General features: G+C 35.7%; 1 protein-coding gene across 4 annotated transcripts in view; it reads left to right on the top strand.

Annotated features, from left to right (window-relative positions):
- Window positions 1-18,037, top strand: part of LOC145683535 (phospholipid scramblase 2-like) — a 78,882-nt gene that overhangs the window by 31,072 nt on the left and 29,773 nt on the right. For 2 of the 4 annotated variants that reach the window (XR_014131139.1, XM_081754879.1), the window contains exons 5-6: window positions 1,114-1,278; window positions 10,399-10,560. Coding sequence is in view for 2 of the 4 variants with exons in the window: in XM_081754879.1 (XP_081611005.1) it covers window positions 1,114-1,278; window positions 10,399-10,560 (327 nt within the window). In the remaining 2 variants the exon portion in view is untranslated. Of the gene's footprint in view, window positions 1-1,113; window positions 1,279-2,000; window positions 2,178-10,398; window positions 10,561-18,037 lie in introns of those variants that run through there. The other 2 variants (XM_081754880.1, XM_081754881.1) reach the window with 2 other exon arrangements.

The raw sequence follows: 18,037 nt of genomic DNA, 5'->3' as shown, positions 1-18,037 counted from the left end.
TATCTTTAATGTATGTCACGAGACAAGTTTGATACAGGAAGCATGGATATTGCATATCCTATCAGCTTACAAGTTCTCCCAATGAGATTGAACGTGATAAAAAGAGCTAAATTAAATATAATTCAACGATAATTCGAATCCAAGAAGACCAAAACCAAAACATGTCACATGATCACAGCAAAAGTTTGACGATCTCATTAACACCGTCATTCAATCGATTGCATGAACATTTTATGTAGATTGTTTCAGAACATCAGTAGTACACTTACAAAACAATACTATTATAAACTTTCACCTGACGTTTGTGATCAATAAGAGTACCCACAATTTAAAGAAGCAAAAATCGTAAAATCTTATTATTTAAATGTGATGCCCTCTGGACAGACGAGCCACGTGTTTTATCCCGCTATTATTATTATTAATGTGAATTTCACACATCAAAACGAAAAATATATATGTATTCATTAAAATTTTACACACAATATTATCTCAAGAATATTGCTACTTGATATTAAATATCAAGTACATAATGCATTTACATTTAATGTTAAATAAATTGCTCAATATAGAAATAAATTTATAGTCATTCTAGTTTACAGCCTTCAAAGCTAGTCTACTGGCTAGTGCGTGTGCCTTTGATGAACTTGGTTTCGGGTTTGATTCTCGGTGAGAGATCGCCAAAATTCAAGTTCACAATAATTCGTTTTCATTAATCATCCGTCATTTTAGCTTAAAGGACCTAATCATGGAACGTTCAACTAAAAAAAAAAGAAAAAACTCATTTCAGTTTATTCTAGTTTACAACATTCACGATGTTTACATATAAAACACATAATACTTTTTATTTGATTAGTAACTTACTGTTAAATTTTAAAGTTTCAAATTTACTTATGTTATTTTTTAATTTCATATTTTTATAATTTAAAGTTATTAGTATTAATACGTGTAGTACAAACATATTTTATGTACTAACAATCTACTATTGATGTATTGCTGAATAGAAACAATTTCATATTATTATTATTATTATTATTATTATTATTATTATTATTATTATTATTATTATTATTATTATTATTATTATTATTATTATTATTATTATTATTATTCAAGGTTCTAGAAGTGTCAATCCCTTTTGGTAGTATACTAGGAACTGTGCAACAGGACTGCAGCTTTCTTATACCCAGATTTCTGGTCAAGAACGCTAGAGAAGACATTCTATTCCGGATCGAGGGACCCTTTTGTCCTTCTTGCGTCTGTAGACAGGCAGAATTCGTAGTAAGTATCAGTCATATTCCACTATCCAAAAGTTACGTACATAGCAAAGCGACAAGTCTTAAACTCATTATTCATTACGCAATTGTGCAGTTATTAATCGTGGCCTGCCTCTTCTTCAGACTTAAATTCCACTAAACACGTTTGATATGCTATGGGGAGACGTCTTCTAGCACTTCCAGATGAACCAAGGATCACCTAACAGCTGTCGACGGCGCTGGCGGAGTAATGAAACTTCATACCACAACAACACGTAACCAATTTCGTAATCAGTATGAGAACACGCTGTAAAGCATGCAGCAATGTCCGTTTTGATCACACACCCTTTCAGGAACCATTTAACTTCTTCTGTAATGTCAGGGGGCATCACGAGACAAAGTGCTTTCAGTGTAAGTTGCTGCCTGTGTGTAAAGATGTCATTTTTGTTCTTTTAATCTTGTGTTTCTTTCTGTTGTTTTCTATGTCATACTGCAGCACTACTTTCTAAGTATGGTTCAAGTTTCAGCAATCTATGCCACTTGGGAGTGACATAGTATGCAAAACTTACTTTATAACGAGCCACTAATTACAGTGCTCTGTTATAAGTGCTTATTATTTTGGGCATTTCTTGTTTCATATATAAGTTAATATTTTATTTACTTCAAATAATCAATTTTAACTATAGAGAACACGGCCATTTGCTGCACCTTAAAAATAATAGCAATAAGAAAAGAAACGTAACTTTGATATAACATTTTACATATAATCGTAAAATTTTGTATAACGGCCAAAACATACTAAATATTATAATCTAATTGCAAATTAGAAAATCCAATACAATCGCTTATATCTAAAATAATTGTATGACATGGAATGCACATTTTGAAGATAACCACTGCAGTTAGAAGTTGAATTTGATCAAGGTAACTTAAGTGTAAACATGTAGATTTAGCCGATTGTTTTGTAAAGGATTTTATGGATTCCAAGATGCAAAGCTGAAAAGTAGTTTTTCTTCTTTGAAGGATTTCTTCCTCTGTGTCTCAAATTTTCTGAATCATCAGTACAAAATTAAGAAAATTAATGAAACAACTAATTGTTTGCTTTAGGTTATAAGGTCACCATTGGAAGGAATACAAATACGAGGGTGGTTCACTAATTATTGTCCCTGACCTATAAGCAGTATTATTTTTCGAAAATGTCCCCTTTCATAGTAATGCACTTCTTCCACCTATGCTATAAAGCCACTATACCAGCTTCAAAGAAAGTCTCTGGCTGAGCCGTGAGCCATTCCTCCACAGCTTCAATAACAGCTGCATTTGAGTGAAACTTCTTCCCCTTCAGGTACTCCTTCAACTTTGGGAACAAATAAAAGTCACTAGGGGTGAGGTCGGGTGAGTAGGGAGGATGTTCCAACACATCAAAACCAGCAGTATGGATTGCGGCACCAGTAAGATGGCTTTTGTGGGCCGGAGCATTATTTTGGTGGAACAGCACTGTTCGCTGCAACATTCCGCGCCGCTTTTCCTTAATTGCTTCGCGCAACTTAGGGATTAGGGCTGCATAATAGGGCCCCGTGATAGTGTGTCCAACCTCCAGGAAGTCAATAAGGAGCACACCCTTCGCATCCCCCAAAATTGTGGCCATAACCTTTCGTGCTGATGCTTGCACCCTGAATTGCGTGGGGGAGGCGAACTGCTGTGCCGCCACTCCATGCTCTGTCGTTTGGACTCGGGATCATAGTGGTGGAGTCACGTCTCATCCACTGTCACAAATCTATCACAGAATTGTTTCAGGTCTGCCCCCCATAACCTCCAAACCAGCCTTTGAACATCGAACTCTGTCTTTCTGATTTTCATGAGATAACATTTTGGGTACCCATCGCGCTGACACCTTTCTGAATCCCAAGTGTTCATGCACAATGATTTCCACTGAGCTTACAGAGATGTGCATGATGTCTGCTAACTGTTGCACCGTGATTCCTCTGTCTGCTATAATCGTATCATGCACAGCATCAATGTTCTCTGGGGTGCATGTTGTTGTTGGAGGACCAGCACCAGGGACTTGTTGACAGCTTTCCCTGCCGCAACGGAAGTCGCGACACCAGTTCTTTACCACCTGGTAGGAAAGAGCCTCATCACCCAACACACTGATCATGTTCTAATGAATCTCCTTTGGGCTTAACTACTTTTTCTGGAGATACTTGATGACAGTTCGTTGTTCGGTTTTCTCCATTTTTCAAGGTAGGTGCCACCTCTCACCTGAAACGAAAAAAAAAAGAGAGAGAATATTAATATAGCAGCTATGGTTCTGAAATTTAGCACATAGGCATCTAAGACATTAGGCTACAATATCCCCCATTAGCCATCCCAGCTCAAGTATTTTAAATATGCCGGGGACAATAGTTATTGAATCTCCCTCGTAAGTGATGTTTCTCTATTTATTCTTTGAGATAATAATATAAATACATTTACAGTTTGTTGTGAAAATACAGGTTGTTTCAAAATGAATAACGGAATTTTAAAGTTTTGTAGTACTTACTACATTTAACGTACAATTATAAATAATACATGAAATGAAAGAACAACTCAAACAGATTTTGCTACAAATATTCAATGTGAGCACAATTCGTCACACGGCACACATCAAGTCGATAGGCGACAAAGACCCATAAATTTTCCGCCATATGGCACAAAACACATTCAATTTAGGGGAATCTCATTGCAACTGCATCATTTCCTGGGGATTTGCTGATCTTTAGATACGAACATTATGAGTATTCACATCGTCACTTAAGTGGAATGTCGATTCATCACTAAAGTCGACATGATTCAGAAAATCTTCATCGCCATAAAGCAACATTTCATTTGCAAAGTTGGCAAGTAAACTGTAGTCTGTAGGCTTTAGAGCTTGTAGCAGCTGCAAACGATAAGGACGCAGTTGTAAGCGTCTCCTTAAAATTCTCCACACAGGTTTTGTTGCACTGAAACTACAAATTCAGTCTTTGTAAAATGTAAAACATAAAAAGCTTTCTGCACACTAGTCGCTATTTTTGCTACTAGCACTTTTTAACGACAGACGGTAATCATGCCTGTTGTTTTGTATGGCTGCGAAACATGGACACTTACTCTGAGGGAAGAGCATAGACTGAAAGTATTTGAGAACAAGATCCTGAGACGAATATTCGGACCCAAGAGGAACGGGAATGGGGAATGGCGGAAACTTCATAACGAGGAACTACATAATTTATATGGTTTACCTAACATTGTCAGGGTCGTGAAGTCTAGGAGGCTTAGGTGGGCGGGTCATGTAGCTAGAATGGAAAAAAGTAGAAACGCTTTCAAAGTCTTGACTGGAAGACCAATCGGAAAACGACCATTAGGAAGACCTAGGCGCAGATGGGAGGACAATATTAAGATGGATCTCGCAGAGATAGGAATACAAAGTAGAAACTGGATGCAGTTAGCTAAGGATAGAAGTCAGTGGAGAGCTTTTGTGAACGCGGCATTGAACCTCCGGGTTCCATAGGCCATAGAGTTAGTTAGTTAGTTAGACAGAGGAAACAGTGCATGTGCATGCGTGCGTACAAAACTGTTTGAGTTGCTATTTCATTTGATGTGTTATTTATATTTGTAAGTTAATTGTAATAAATACTACGAAATCTTAAAATCTCGATACTCATTTTAAACACCCAGTATTATTATTTCTCTCTCTCTCTCTCTCTCTCTCTCTCTCTCTCTCTCTCCCCAAAAAAAACATAATTGTTTAATAGCTTATTTTCAAGCAAAGCATACTGAATTCGGAATTAGGAAATATCCTGCCTTGGATGTTATTACCTATGCTGCATCTTTGTGTGACAGTAATTTTTAGCGTCAGTTTCCTGAAATAAAAGAATAATATTTAATGAAATAGTAATAATTAAATACTAATGAAGCTATATACATAATAATTAATAAAATAACTGTAATTATATGAAGGTTAATCATAATGAATTAGCTCATTAATATATATGTGAATAGCAGTGTCGTATTTACGATTTTGTTTCGGGGAGGGCTTTGCTAACTTTCGGGGGTGGCTTTGCCTGAAAATGTGAAAAATTCTGCAAGATATTTCATAAACTTTACTATAGTAAGTAAGATTCCTGGGGGACTTAAGCCCGGAAGCCCCCTAAATACGCCACTGGTGAGTAGTAATGGACATTGATTATACTGTGTAGAAGAGGGAACTAGTCCTACAGCAAAAATCGCTAGGAGATATACTACACTACAGACTACAGAGGTTGATTCAATTATATTGACCCGAATTTGAATGTGGCACTTACCTACTAAATGCCATGTTTTCACCACCAGTTATGTTCGATCTGCAGGCTACCTTTACTGACTACTGCTCGACATCTAAGTTTCCAATGCAATGTTGCAACTGGACCATACGTATTGCATCCTACTTCTCTTTACAGGCATCCCATGAGCCGGAGACAGTACGGACTCGACGATGGGATAGGCACCACTTGAAGAGTCTGAAACCATAATAGTCCATTGGGCTGGTATTTGGACTCTTGACAAGGATGTCAGAGAAGAGAATTGCCGAAATTCCAGCCACCTGTTCCAAATGGCGATAGAATTCCAGCGATATTTTCGCCATGTGGCTGGATGCATTATTTTCATGCAGTTCAACCTGGTTTACGTCTTGTTCATACAGTGCTGGGATATCACGCTGTTACATTTCAGTCAAGACATAAGTCTGGCAGTACGCAGCATTGATTTTGACGTTTTGCTTCACCTTTCGAAGACGCAGTTTGCCGTATACGAGAAACTGGTCACAACCACGAACCCTTTTGGGAAAACTCTCTGTATGTAATTGCACGAATTTTACCACAGTCTGTGAGGTAAATCCTCACCTCATCAAGGGTAACAACAAACATCCACAGATCACCTGCAAGATGATATTCATACAGCCTTCTGAAGTTCCTTTTCCGCTCAGCTATATGACAAGGTTTCAGGCCATGCCCACTGTCCTTGCGAACGATCTTGAGGCATAAATCCCTGTGAATGGCGCGGTTGACTGTCGCTTGCGATATGCGGCATTTGCTGGCCATCGTACGCAATGTAGAGGGATTTTCGGAGGTCGCCATTCGCTGAACTACACGCAATTGCTGCGGGTTCTTCTTCAAAGTTAGGGGTAGAAACAACCACCGTCATTACCACCAGCTCATTATATATAGTTTTGTCCACAATCTTCATGATTGATATGATTAAAATTGTAATATTCGATACGCTGATTATTTATTTTGTATTTCATTTATGGCTACTTAAAAAGATTGATACCCAAGTTTTTTTAAACTAATTTCATTCATTTATCTTTACATCATTATAGGGATAATATATGGACAGATACTTAAGTCTATGTCGCCTACATCCAGTGGCGGCGATTGGACGTTAAAAGTGGGGGGGGGGGCAAGATATGATCTGAATATGTGTATATCAATGTTAATGTTCCTGGTTGTTTCTAACACTTTGTTTGACGACAGGTTGTATAACTAATAGGATACTACCTTTTTCGGTTAAAATACCGTATATCGTGTTTCATATTTAATTAAGTAAATTGACAAGAGCAACGCACATAGGTACTAACCCTTGATTCCTTGCTCATGAGTATCTTAAAATTCTGCCTGGAAAATTGTGTGATGAGATTATTTAATAAATATTTGTAAAACAAATAAATAGAAAGGATAGGAATATTAGCATTAATCATACTAATGAATAATGACTTTTTTTTTTTTTTGCAGAAGTTATATTGAAACTGGGGATTAATGAACAACTTACATTATTAATTCCACACTTGCCATTAAATGTATGTTATTACTCTTAGAAAATGAAAGACAGTAAATACTACAAGCATATGCTACAACGCAATTGTAATATTAATTCCTTTGAATTGCAATTAAAACGCAATTCCTGTAGCTGTCGTAACTCCACGGGAAGACAAATAACCAATACACATTTACGCAACGACAAATATTATATGGTACCATCTTTTTTTCTATGAACCAGTAATATATGCAAAAACTTTACATTTTCAGATTAAACTATATACATTAACTATTTTAAATTATGGCTTTTTAAAGGTAAACTATTGAATTTCAGTCAATCAGCTACAGCATCATCTCTATTTATCCTAGGATCATGGTTAGTACCTCATTCTCTTTAGAATAGAACAACCTTAGAAAACCTTTTACGTTTTCCTATCATGTCCCTAAGGTGGGAAATTTTGAGGGAAATCTGGATTTTTTTCTGATTTTTTCAATCTTTGATCTCCTCTGGACCCCCGTTGTTAAAGCACAGATCTCAAAATTAACTGAAAAATACGAAGGGGTGTACTAAATATGTATAAAAAATTTCAAGCTCCTATCTTGAAAACTAAGTGCGGGAAAATGTTTACCAATGAGCTAAGAACATTCCCATAATGCCCTAGATGACCCGGATGTAATATAAAATTTTCCTGAGACATCCCTCTTTATCCTAGGATCATTGTTCGTACATCATTCCCTTCAAAATAGAACATACTTTCAAACGGTACCACTCACATGTCTCCATCATGTCCCATCATGAGATGGGAAAATCATGAAAAAATGGATTATTTGTTTAAAAAATATTCCTTCTTTGTACTTTTTTGCCCCTCTGTACCCCCCTGTTTTAACGCAGAAATCTGAAACAAATCTGAAAAATACTAAAGAGTGTACTAAATGTGGGGGGCAACTTCAAAAAAGTGGGAGGCAACTGCCCCCCCTTGCCCCCCTAATCGCCGCCCATGCCTACATCGTTTACAAATGAATTTAGGTACAGTTAATTATGGCGGAGGATTTGTACCATACTTTCTTATTGTCCTCAATTCTATAGTTGAAACAATTCATGAAAATTTAACGGATTAAACTTTAAAAATAAATAATTGATTAAATAAAAAATAATAATCTCAGGAAAAAGTAACAGTTAAAATTTAAATAAACTTCAAAATATTATTAAATCAAAATTAAAATTAATAATTTTCACAATTATCCATTGAAAATTATGTTGAGTTCTGAAAGTTAATGGAAAAAGGAATTTCAGAGCTTCTACAAACTGAAAAGTCGGGGAGAATCAGGGAAAGTCATGCAAGTCAAAGATGATCAAGGAATGTGAGGGAAGCTGATTGAAAAGTCATGGAAAGTTTCAAATACCGTTGGACATTTTTGTTTTGATAAATGGTGAGCACTTCAAAATTGTTTGCACATAATACCACTATGAATCATTGATTTATCATATCAAGTCCTTCAAAAGGCCACATTTTGTGAGTACGTGGATGCCGATCACGGGGAGCTTGAGCTGAACCTGGCATTGCTTCCACTTATTTATACAGAGCTCCTTTCTTTTTATCCTTTTCTACTCAATCTCTTTCCTGCTTCGGTTTCTTTTTATTTGTATTTAGTTTTGCCATACTTGAGTAACAGCAAACTCTCTTACTACTAACTAGTTAAGGCACACTGAATTCAGTTTTTTGCAGATGAAGTGTGCAAACCCGAAATTATTTGGGTTCTTTAACTTGTGTACTGAACAATATCATTGAATTCGTGCAACTTAAATTCGATGTTTAAGATAATGTCCTCAATAGCCTAATTGCTAAAACATTCACTCTTGGACCAGACAAGGTGTCCTATTAGTGGTGGGCAACCGAAACCGGGTTTTGAAAATCTTTCACCGAAACCGGTTTCGTTTTAAACCGGGTTTGGTTTTCTTCAAAACCGGTTCGGTTTTCACCAAAACCGGTTATGAGTTTTCTTCAAAACCGGTTCGGTTTTTACCGAAACCGGTTATCGGTTTTCTTCAATACCAGTTTGGTTTTTCACCAGATCCGGTTTCGTTTTTTTTTCCAAAAAATTGTATTTTCTGACCTGAATAGTGTTTCGTTGTTCTCCGGAAACCGATTCCGTTTCCACAGAAATAGTTTTATGTGTTTTCCAAAAGTTTTCACCGAAACCAGTTTCGGTGAAAACCGAAATCGGTTTCGGAGAAAAACCGAATCGGTTTCGGAGAAAAACCGAACCGGTTTTTGGAGAAAACCAAAACTTGTTTTGATGAAAAACCGAACCGGTTTTTGGAGAAAACCAAAACCGGTTTCGATGAAAAACCGAACCGGTTTCCGAGAAAACCGAAATGTCGTTTTTTCGGGTTTCGGTTTTTCTAGAAACCGGTTTCCGGTTTTTATACAAACTGGTTTTGCCCATCCCTATTTCTTATCTAATTGTTTGTGGATTGAGACAATTTTTTCAAGAACAGTTCCTAAGCCGCTTAAAAGTTTGCTAATTTCTTGTTACCTGATTCCATGAGGCTTTACACAAAATTATTCAGAAGGGGGTTACACTTGCAAGGTTCTGGAACAATGCCAATCAAAAAGTTGTTACGCATTATGTAACCAATATGTTCCTGTCGAAAAGCTCTGTAGAAGAACTGTTAAACCAGTTTCTGAAACGAATTTCCCCTTTGCTACTGACAAAACTGTTACAAATTCATTCATTGTGTATTAACATTTCATCAGGTACTAGCATAACAATCAAGCTTTACACATTCTCAAAAACCCACCAAAGAGATATAATTACATATCATTCGAACCCAGAAACTTAGTAATTCCTGAAAATCTCCACAGTAATCTTGTTTTAAAAAAATGAAATGAAATCTTTGAGTTTTACGTCCCACGGTTATGCCGGTTAGGCTAAAGGAGACGGTGATGATGAGTAATGAATGAAATGGTGGAATGAAGAAAGTGGGAGAAGCCCGAGGAAACCTACGCACACGGTGTTTGTTCACCACAAATTTCACTTGAGGGGGGCTGGGATTGAACCCGGGACCCCAAGTACCAGAGGTGAACGCTCTACCACTGAGCCACCGCGGCCCCACGTAATCTTGTTTGATAAAAGATTTTAAAAATTTAGTGACTACTACAAATAACAGAAAATATAGTAGGAGCCAGAAACAAATATGTTGTGCTGAGCTTAAAAATATTCTTTATTTGATTATAATACGAAGCAAACATAGACACTATTTTCAAGATGTTTCTCCCAGTCTATATTGTTAATATTTCATTCACATATCATTATAATTTGTTATTATTTTTCAGATAAGATCTCATTACGACAGTAGTAAAATTGGTAGCATCATCAAACACGTGGGAGGAATGATAAGGAACGGCTTAGTAGATCCTGATTATATTACTCTTACTTTTCCCGATGATTTGGCTCTAGGCATGAAAGCCGTATTAATAGGAGCAGCTTTCCTCATGGTAAAGTAGACATTTGATTGATTGATTTATTTTAAGAAAAATAACGAAGAAGTATTTGTGTTTACTTACTAGTGCTGTAAGGTTAAAATATACTTTAAACCATGTATCAATTTGAATACTATGTGAGAGTGATAAATAGACAGGTTAACTTACAGTGATGTAAGGTTAAAAGATACTTTAAACCATGTATCAATTTGAATACTATGTGAGAATGATAAATAGACAGGTTAAACTTATAGTGATGTAAGGTTAAAAGATACTTTAAACCATGTGTCAATTTGAATACTATGTGAGAGTGATAAATAGACAGGTTAACTTACAGTGATGTAAGATTAAAAGATACTTTAAACCATGTGTCAATTTAAATACTATGTGAGAGTGATAAATAGACAGGTTAAACTTACAGTGGTGTAAGGTTAAAAGACACTTTAAATTGTGTATCAGTTTGTATACTATGTGCGAATGATAAATGGACAAGTTAACCTTACAGTTATAGACAATCACACTTTGTTTGTTTTCCAGAAATTAACGCAAAATGTACTGAAATAAATTTGGAAACTAGAACTTCTACTGCCATCTATTACGGTAGCAATTTAATGAAGCTCTAATTTAGTTTTCTGTTAATAGATTGACGTATGCAGATCTGGTTTCTGTGTTTGTCTTCCTTTTTTAAAAAAAGAAAAGAAAGTTACTTATTACTACTACAACTTTAAAAGCAAGAAGTAGGTAATACTGAAACACGAGGAAAAATGTGATACTTTATATTACACTGAAGATATCAGGAGCGGTTGCTTTCTTAGCTTGTTTGGTCATATGACCTCTCGTATTCTTAAATTCCTCAAAAGTTTCAAAATATTAAAAAGCATTACTGAGGGAAAATAATACGATTCGTTTTCGGAGTAGAACAATATTGAAACATTACTGAGGGATGCATTTCTATGTATAGGTCAACCATGACGTACTTCCGCTAGTCCTTCCGACGTTAATTGTTTTTGGTGGGTTTCAAAGACATGAGCCATACATGAAGTTCACAATGGTATGTTTTGTTTTGACATAAGTATTGTAATGAAAGAGAGAATTTGCAACTTCAAAGGGCAAATGGATCCAATATAAGGAAGGTAAAAGAAGCATATCACATGTAAATAATATCCTACACGGCTTAAGTTAGCTAGAGTTACACCTGTGTATAAAAAGGGAAATACCTAGATAAGTTGGAGTTAAAGAACTATCGTCCTATTTCAATTTTATCGTGCTTTAAAATATTGAGTTAGCAATGAGAGTACGTCGAAATAACTTTTTTCTCTTAAATAATATAATATCAACAAGTCAACACGGGTTTCAAAGCCAGAAGTCAACCAACACTGCAATCTTCAATTTTATTTCTGATATAGCGATGGATATAAACAAAGAAAAACAAGTAATTGACATTTTTGTTGATTTACCTAAGGCGTTAGATTATATAGTGTTATGCTAGAAAAATTGTATTCTCATGGCTTAGTTTAGTATTAATGTAATGTATTCATTGAGTATTCCTTGTTAAATTTTCATTAACATATACCCCTAAAAATTTAACAGATTTATATTGACATAATCCTGCAGAGTATATACTTATTGGTATAAATTTATTTTTCAGAGGTATGGCATACACTTAAAGTCGTATTTATCTGAACGTAGTCAAACTGTTGGCATCTGTAAAGGGTTAAATGGCACAAAAGAATGTTCAAATAATCTATACAGAAAGTGACAAGAGGAGTATCACAAGGGTCAATACTAAGTCCTCTTTTCTTTGTTATATACATTAATGATTTAGTTAACAATTTAGGCTGTATCAAATCAACATTATATGCTGATGATACAGGGTGGCCAAGATAAAAGAGACTCCATGTCTTATAACTTGTTTATTATAAATACAGATTACAGAATAGTAAATTATTATTATCATCAGTAACAGCCGCTCGACATCACGTGACATCACGTGACTCCGCTCAAGCGCCGCACTAAAACTAAGAATAACAACACAGAAAGCTGCAAATTTCACGTTCAGTATCACATGGGACCTCTTTTATCTTGGCCACTCTGTATAAATGTTCTTGTTTGTGGGGACTCAGTAGACGTAGTAGGAAGTCTCACTACAAAGGTGTTAACAAAAATTATTAGTTGGCTAAACATAAATAAACTTACAATGAATTTAGGGAAAACTAGAATTGTCAAATTTCGATTCCAGGGCCAAAGAAATAAACTTATACTAATAAGTATAGACTCTGCAGGATTATGTCAATATAAATCTGTTAAATTTCAAGGGGTATATGTTAATGAAAATTTAACATGAAATACTCATGTTGAACACATTAATACTAAACTAAGTTCACTGTACTTTGCATTCTGTAGACTGCAAGGTAGTTTGTGCAAAGAAGCTGTCATGTCCCTATACTATAGTAAAGTTTCTTTTTCAATAATAAACTGTAGTGTTATATTTTGGGGAAATTCAAGAATTAGTGCTATAGTACATTTCGACATTCCGAATACGGAAAAAATTATTAGAATAATGTTTAATATGCCTAAACGATCCTCACGTAACGTTTTTTTAAAATAAACATTATTGACACTACCTAGTTCGCACACACACACACACACACACACAAACACACACACACATATATATATATATATATATATATATATATATATCGCACAATTATGTATGTAATCGAATATAAGGATCTATTTGCATTAACAAAATGATTCATTCACACAATACTAGGCAGAATTGTAATATGTATATCATCCAACAGAACTATGCAGATTTTAGCAAAATTGTTTACATGAATTGCCAGTGGAGGTATAACAAATTACTGGCAAAGTGACCAGGTTCTGCACTGAGAAAAGATCGCCTGGCCGACTTCCGATCGTAACAACGCAGGAAAATGTGGCGCGTGTAAGAGTGTCTATCCAGCAATCTTCAAATGATCCAGCACTTAAACAGGTCGGCCAGGCGACTTTTTTTCTCAGTGCAGAATCTATTGCTCTAAAGTTTGATACCCAAACTTGAATAGTTTTTCTATCCGGAACAGAATCCTGTCGGCAAAATTTGAACCGAATGCGAAATGCCTGCTGATTAAAATCACAAAGCCACCATTACGAATATACTCCTCGACAACAAACGCACTATGCTCAACGCGCCACGTCATTGCGACTACTGAAAATGATACGTATACCGCTAAAGATCGATATCCCCTCCGCCGCCGTATTCCCACCCAACTCACACAACGGCCTCTTCAAATACAAGAGGTCTTTACGGACCCAGTATTGTGACGATTTAATCGCAGCTGAAACTATAATGTTCCAATTTAATTAATTAAGAACATACAGTGATGAAATTGAACATAAACGAGTTTTGCTGTTTATTATTAGAATAAGTAAAGAATTAGAGCTTTAAATTAAGCACAATTTTAACCTAGAATTAGACCTTTCAATTAAGCACGATTTAACCTAGAATTAGACCTTTTAATTAAGCACGATTTTAGCCTATAATTAGAGCTTTTAATTAAGCATGGTTTTAATCTATAATTATAGCTTTAAATTAAGCACGATTTTAACTTAGAATTAGAGCTTTTAATTAAGCACGATTTTAACCTAGAATTAGAGCTTTCAATTAAGCACGATTTCAACCTAGAATTAGAGCTTTTAACTAAGCACAGTTTTAACCTAGAATTAGAGCTTTTAATTAAGCACGATTTTAACCTAGAATTAGAGCTTTTAATTAAGCATGGTTTTAACTTAGAATTAGATCTTTTAATTAAGCACGATTTTAACCTAGAATTAGAGCTTTCAATTAAGCACGATGTTAGCCTATAGTGTACAGAGAACCGAAGGCTTTGGTGCAACGACTATTACTAAACAAATAAAATTTAACTCTGTGAAACACTTTCGCTGATACTTCATCAAACGGGGAAGAGATGTTTGAAAACCGGAAATGTCGAAGAATAGAGAATTGACTTTAAAATATCAGATCCGGCGCCATATTGGCTTCCAGACTTATCCCATTGAGTGTTTCATGTTCAAAGTAGAGAGACTTAGTAAAGGAAATAAAAAAAAATCGTGGAATATATCGGTCGGTAAGACTAAATACAACAACACACTGAGCCAGGCTATGTGATAATATGTATATAAAAAAAATCACGTAACATTTTCAACACAATCACTGTGTCTTCGTCAGATTTCCACTCCTTCTGAGTACTTGGAAGTTACTCACCTCTTATATACTTCACGGAGATCAATTTTTAATTAGGTTTCACCCCTTCATTAAAACGTAACACTTGTGGTTTTCATTTTCACTTTTTCAGCTGCGCACTTGTTCAATTTAAAATATACGTTTTTGCTGGATACATCCTTGCCTTCTAATTATCCTTGTTTTCCCTATTAATTTGTTTTCTTTCTTTCGTCTTCCTTTTCCTTTCTTCTTCTTTGAGTAGAATCTTTTCTTATTCTTTCTTTATTGTGAATCCTGCATTCCAATTCATCACCTTATCTCCTGCCTTCATAATTTTCCTTGCTTCTTTCCATTTTCTCACCAATGTCCAGTTCTCTGCTTCTACGATCTCTAAGACCTTATGGTCGGTAAGAGCATAAGAGGAAAAATAATAATAGAAATGAACGAAGAGTAAAGAGATTATAATGAATGATCAAAATAAAAATGAAATGTAAATAGGCAGAAAACTTGTATAGAAAATAATAAAAATGAAGATAAGTCTGTATTAACAAAAACAGAAGTAGATATATGAGAAACAGAAGGAACGGGAATGGGTAATAGGCCATTTGTATCATCGGTACGTTTCACGCCTAGCTGGATAAGGTAGTTGCCTTCGGATGCCTTGCTGAAAGAGGTGTAAAGTTGATGAAACGAATTTTGAGAATAGTTACTTGGGAGATGTAGTCAGTATACCGTTATGATAGGTTTGTTTTCTGGAATAAGTAGAGAAATCTGAGGATTGCAAGAGTATGATAATTATTGATATGGATTGGAAAAGTATCAAAGTTTTGCCAACATCGAAAGCAGACTTCATTTAGGGACATCATTCTTACTCACAAATGCACTAATATTTTACGTTGGTGAAACTCCTATCATGATCTGGGTCTATATCAACGATCACCGATATTCCTGAAATGCTTACATTCCCTACCTACTTGTCCCATAACCAATTGTGGCTCGCAGTAGCGTAGCCAGGAGGTGTGTTTGGGGGGGGGCAAGTGCTGTTATAGGTACATATAGAAAAATTACAAACAAAAAATATATAAACATTAAAATATATAAAAAATTACATACATCAAAGTACTAAAGTACATTGTCGGACCTCTTTGGGGGGGCCCGGCCCCTCCGGCCCCCCCCTTCCCTACGCCACTGTCATGAGGGAAGTCATACACGTTAAAGTTACAATTTTATTGCAACAGGTTAAGGGAATAAGTATTATTTAATGTCCTAATTCTTGAAATATCAATTGAAATCTTTTAGTTTTATGTCGCACAGTTACACTGGGCAGGCAAAAGAAGACGTTGATGACGAGAATGAATGAATTGATGGAATGAAGAAAGTGAAAGGAAACGGGAGAACGCACGCACATTGTGTTTATCCATCACAAAGTCCATTTGGCGCGAGCAGAGACTTCATGCCCCAGAGGTAAACCCCAATTCTTGTATATAAGAATTACGTCATCAGTAATGTCTTCTCTCCTACAATAATTACGTCATTAGGTATGTTTCTACCCTACAAGAATTACGTCATTAAATATGTTTTCTCCCCTACAAGAATTATGTCATTAGGTGTGTTTTCTCTTCTACAAGAATTACGTCATTAGATGTGTTTTCTTCCCTAGAAGAGTTACGTCATTAGGTGTGTTTGCTCCCCTGCAAGAATTACGTCATTAGGTATGTTTTCTTCCCTACAAGAATTACGTCATTAGGTATATTTTCTCTACAAGAATTCGTCATTAAGTATGTTTTCTCTCCTACAAGAATTACGTCATTAGATATGTTTTCCCCTACAAGAATTACGTCATTAGGTATGTTTTCTCCCCTACAAGAATTACGTCATTTGGTATGTTTTCTCCTCAGCTTGTAGCGATAAAATAGTACGTGGCTTACCTTATAAGCCGCCACTCCCAGAACGTATACTCTATCACAACAGTACAGTCGATTACAGTTTCCCCGTAAATATTCTCAACAACCATCCCACAAATACTCATATGAAGGGTAAGGGGAAAAAACAAGGAATGTCCATGCATGTGTTTTACCGGGTGTTTTCTCCTATCTGTTGGTGACTCTTGGTACTATTTGATTGTATAAGCCATGCACGCGTAGATGTAGAAATATCCATGTAAAAAGGGACGAAAAATTTAATAACCCTATTCTTTGTACGTGATTTCCAATATTAAAATGCCGTTTTCTCAAAAATGTAATTTTGTGACATTCCTTCTTTTTTCCCCTTACCCTTCATATGTTTCTCAAGAAAATGTGGGAGAGCACCATATTCGACTCGCATACACACATACTATTCTATTCTATACTCGAACCACGGTTCTGATCTTGGTCACCTAATCTCTCAACCCATCCCATTACTTCCATTTATCATATAGTTTAGTTTATTATTATCCTTTTCGTATATAAAGATCACAGAAGGTCAAGTACAAAGGATACATTAGAAACATTAGTATATCCTATCACAAAGCATAAAAAGTAGAAGTGTTATAGTAAAATAATAATTACAAATTCCCCACAACACCAAAATAATATGAGGCATATCCGTAAAATAAGGTTACAACCCTTGGGCAAGCAGGTAAGGAAGAAAAACATAAAACAAACAGATAGTTAGGGAGGGGAAGAGTGTGTGTGTGTGTTTGAGAGAGAGAGAAAGAAAGAAACAAACAAACCTTTTGCTTTGGAGCAAATAACCAGCGGAATGAGGTCGAGAGAGAGAAAGAAGAAGAAGAAGGCGAACGAGGAGTGAAAAAAGGAGAAGGAGAGAAGAAGTGAGACAGAGAGAAAAGAGTGCAAGAACGGGCAGCGGAGGAGCAAGAGGTGACTATGGCTTCTTATCACTAATTGCCATCAAACCTGTTCTGCGCCTGAGATTTGGCTAGGATGTTTTTTTTCTAACCTCTCTTTCCGAAAATATATCATATGACTAGCAACTCAATTTATTGAAACGGCTTTTACTTGTAAGTCTTATCTTCTTATCTGATGAAGCATAAATGAAAGGGTCTACTCAGGAGTAAAAGTTTACCTTAAAAATTAAAATAAGGGAACGCATGACTTCACGCCATCCCCCGTGCCTATCTTTGTCCTTTGTATCTTTAGGAAGTGGGGGAACGCCATAGATATTTTTTAGAAGTGGGGTAACGACGTACCCCCGCGTTCCCTTCACTTCTACCCTTGGATCTACTCCCAGTTTACTCTTATTTATGTCTTTGCTATATACATATAT

Source organism: Thermobia domestica, chromosome 4 (assembly GCF_964235325.1).
Source record: "Thermobia domestica chromosome 4, izTheDome1.hap1.1, whole genome shotgun sequence".
NCBI classification, from domain to species: domain Eukaryota; kingdom Metazoa; phylum Arthropoda; class Insecta; order Zygentoma; family Lepismatidae; genus Thermobia; species Thermobia domestica.
This window is presented reverse-complemented; position numbering and strand designations above follow the sequence as displayed.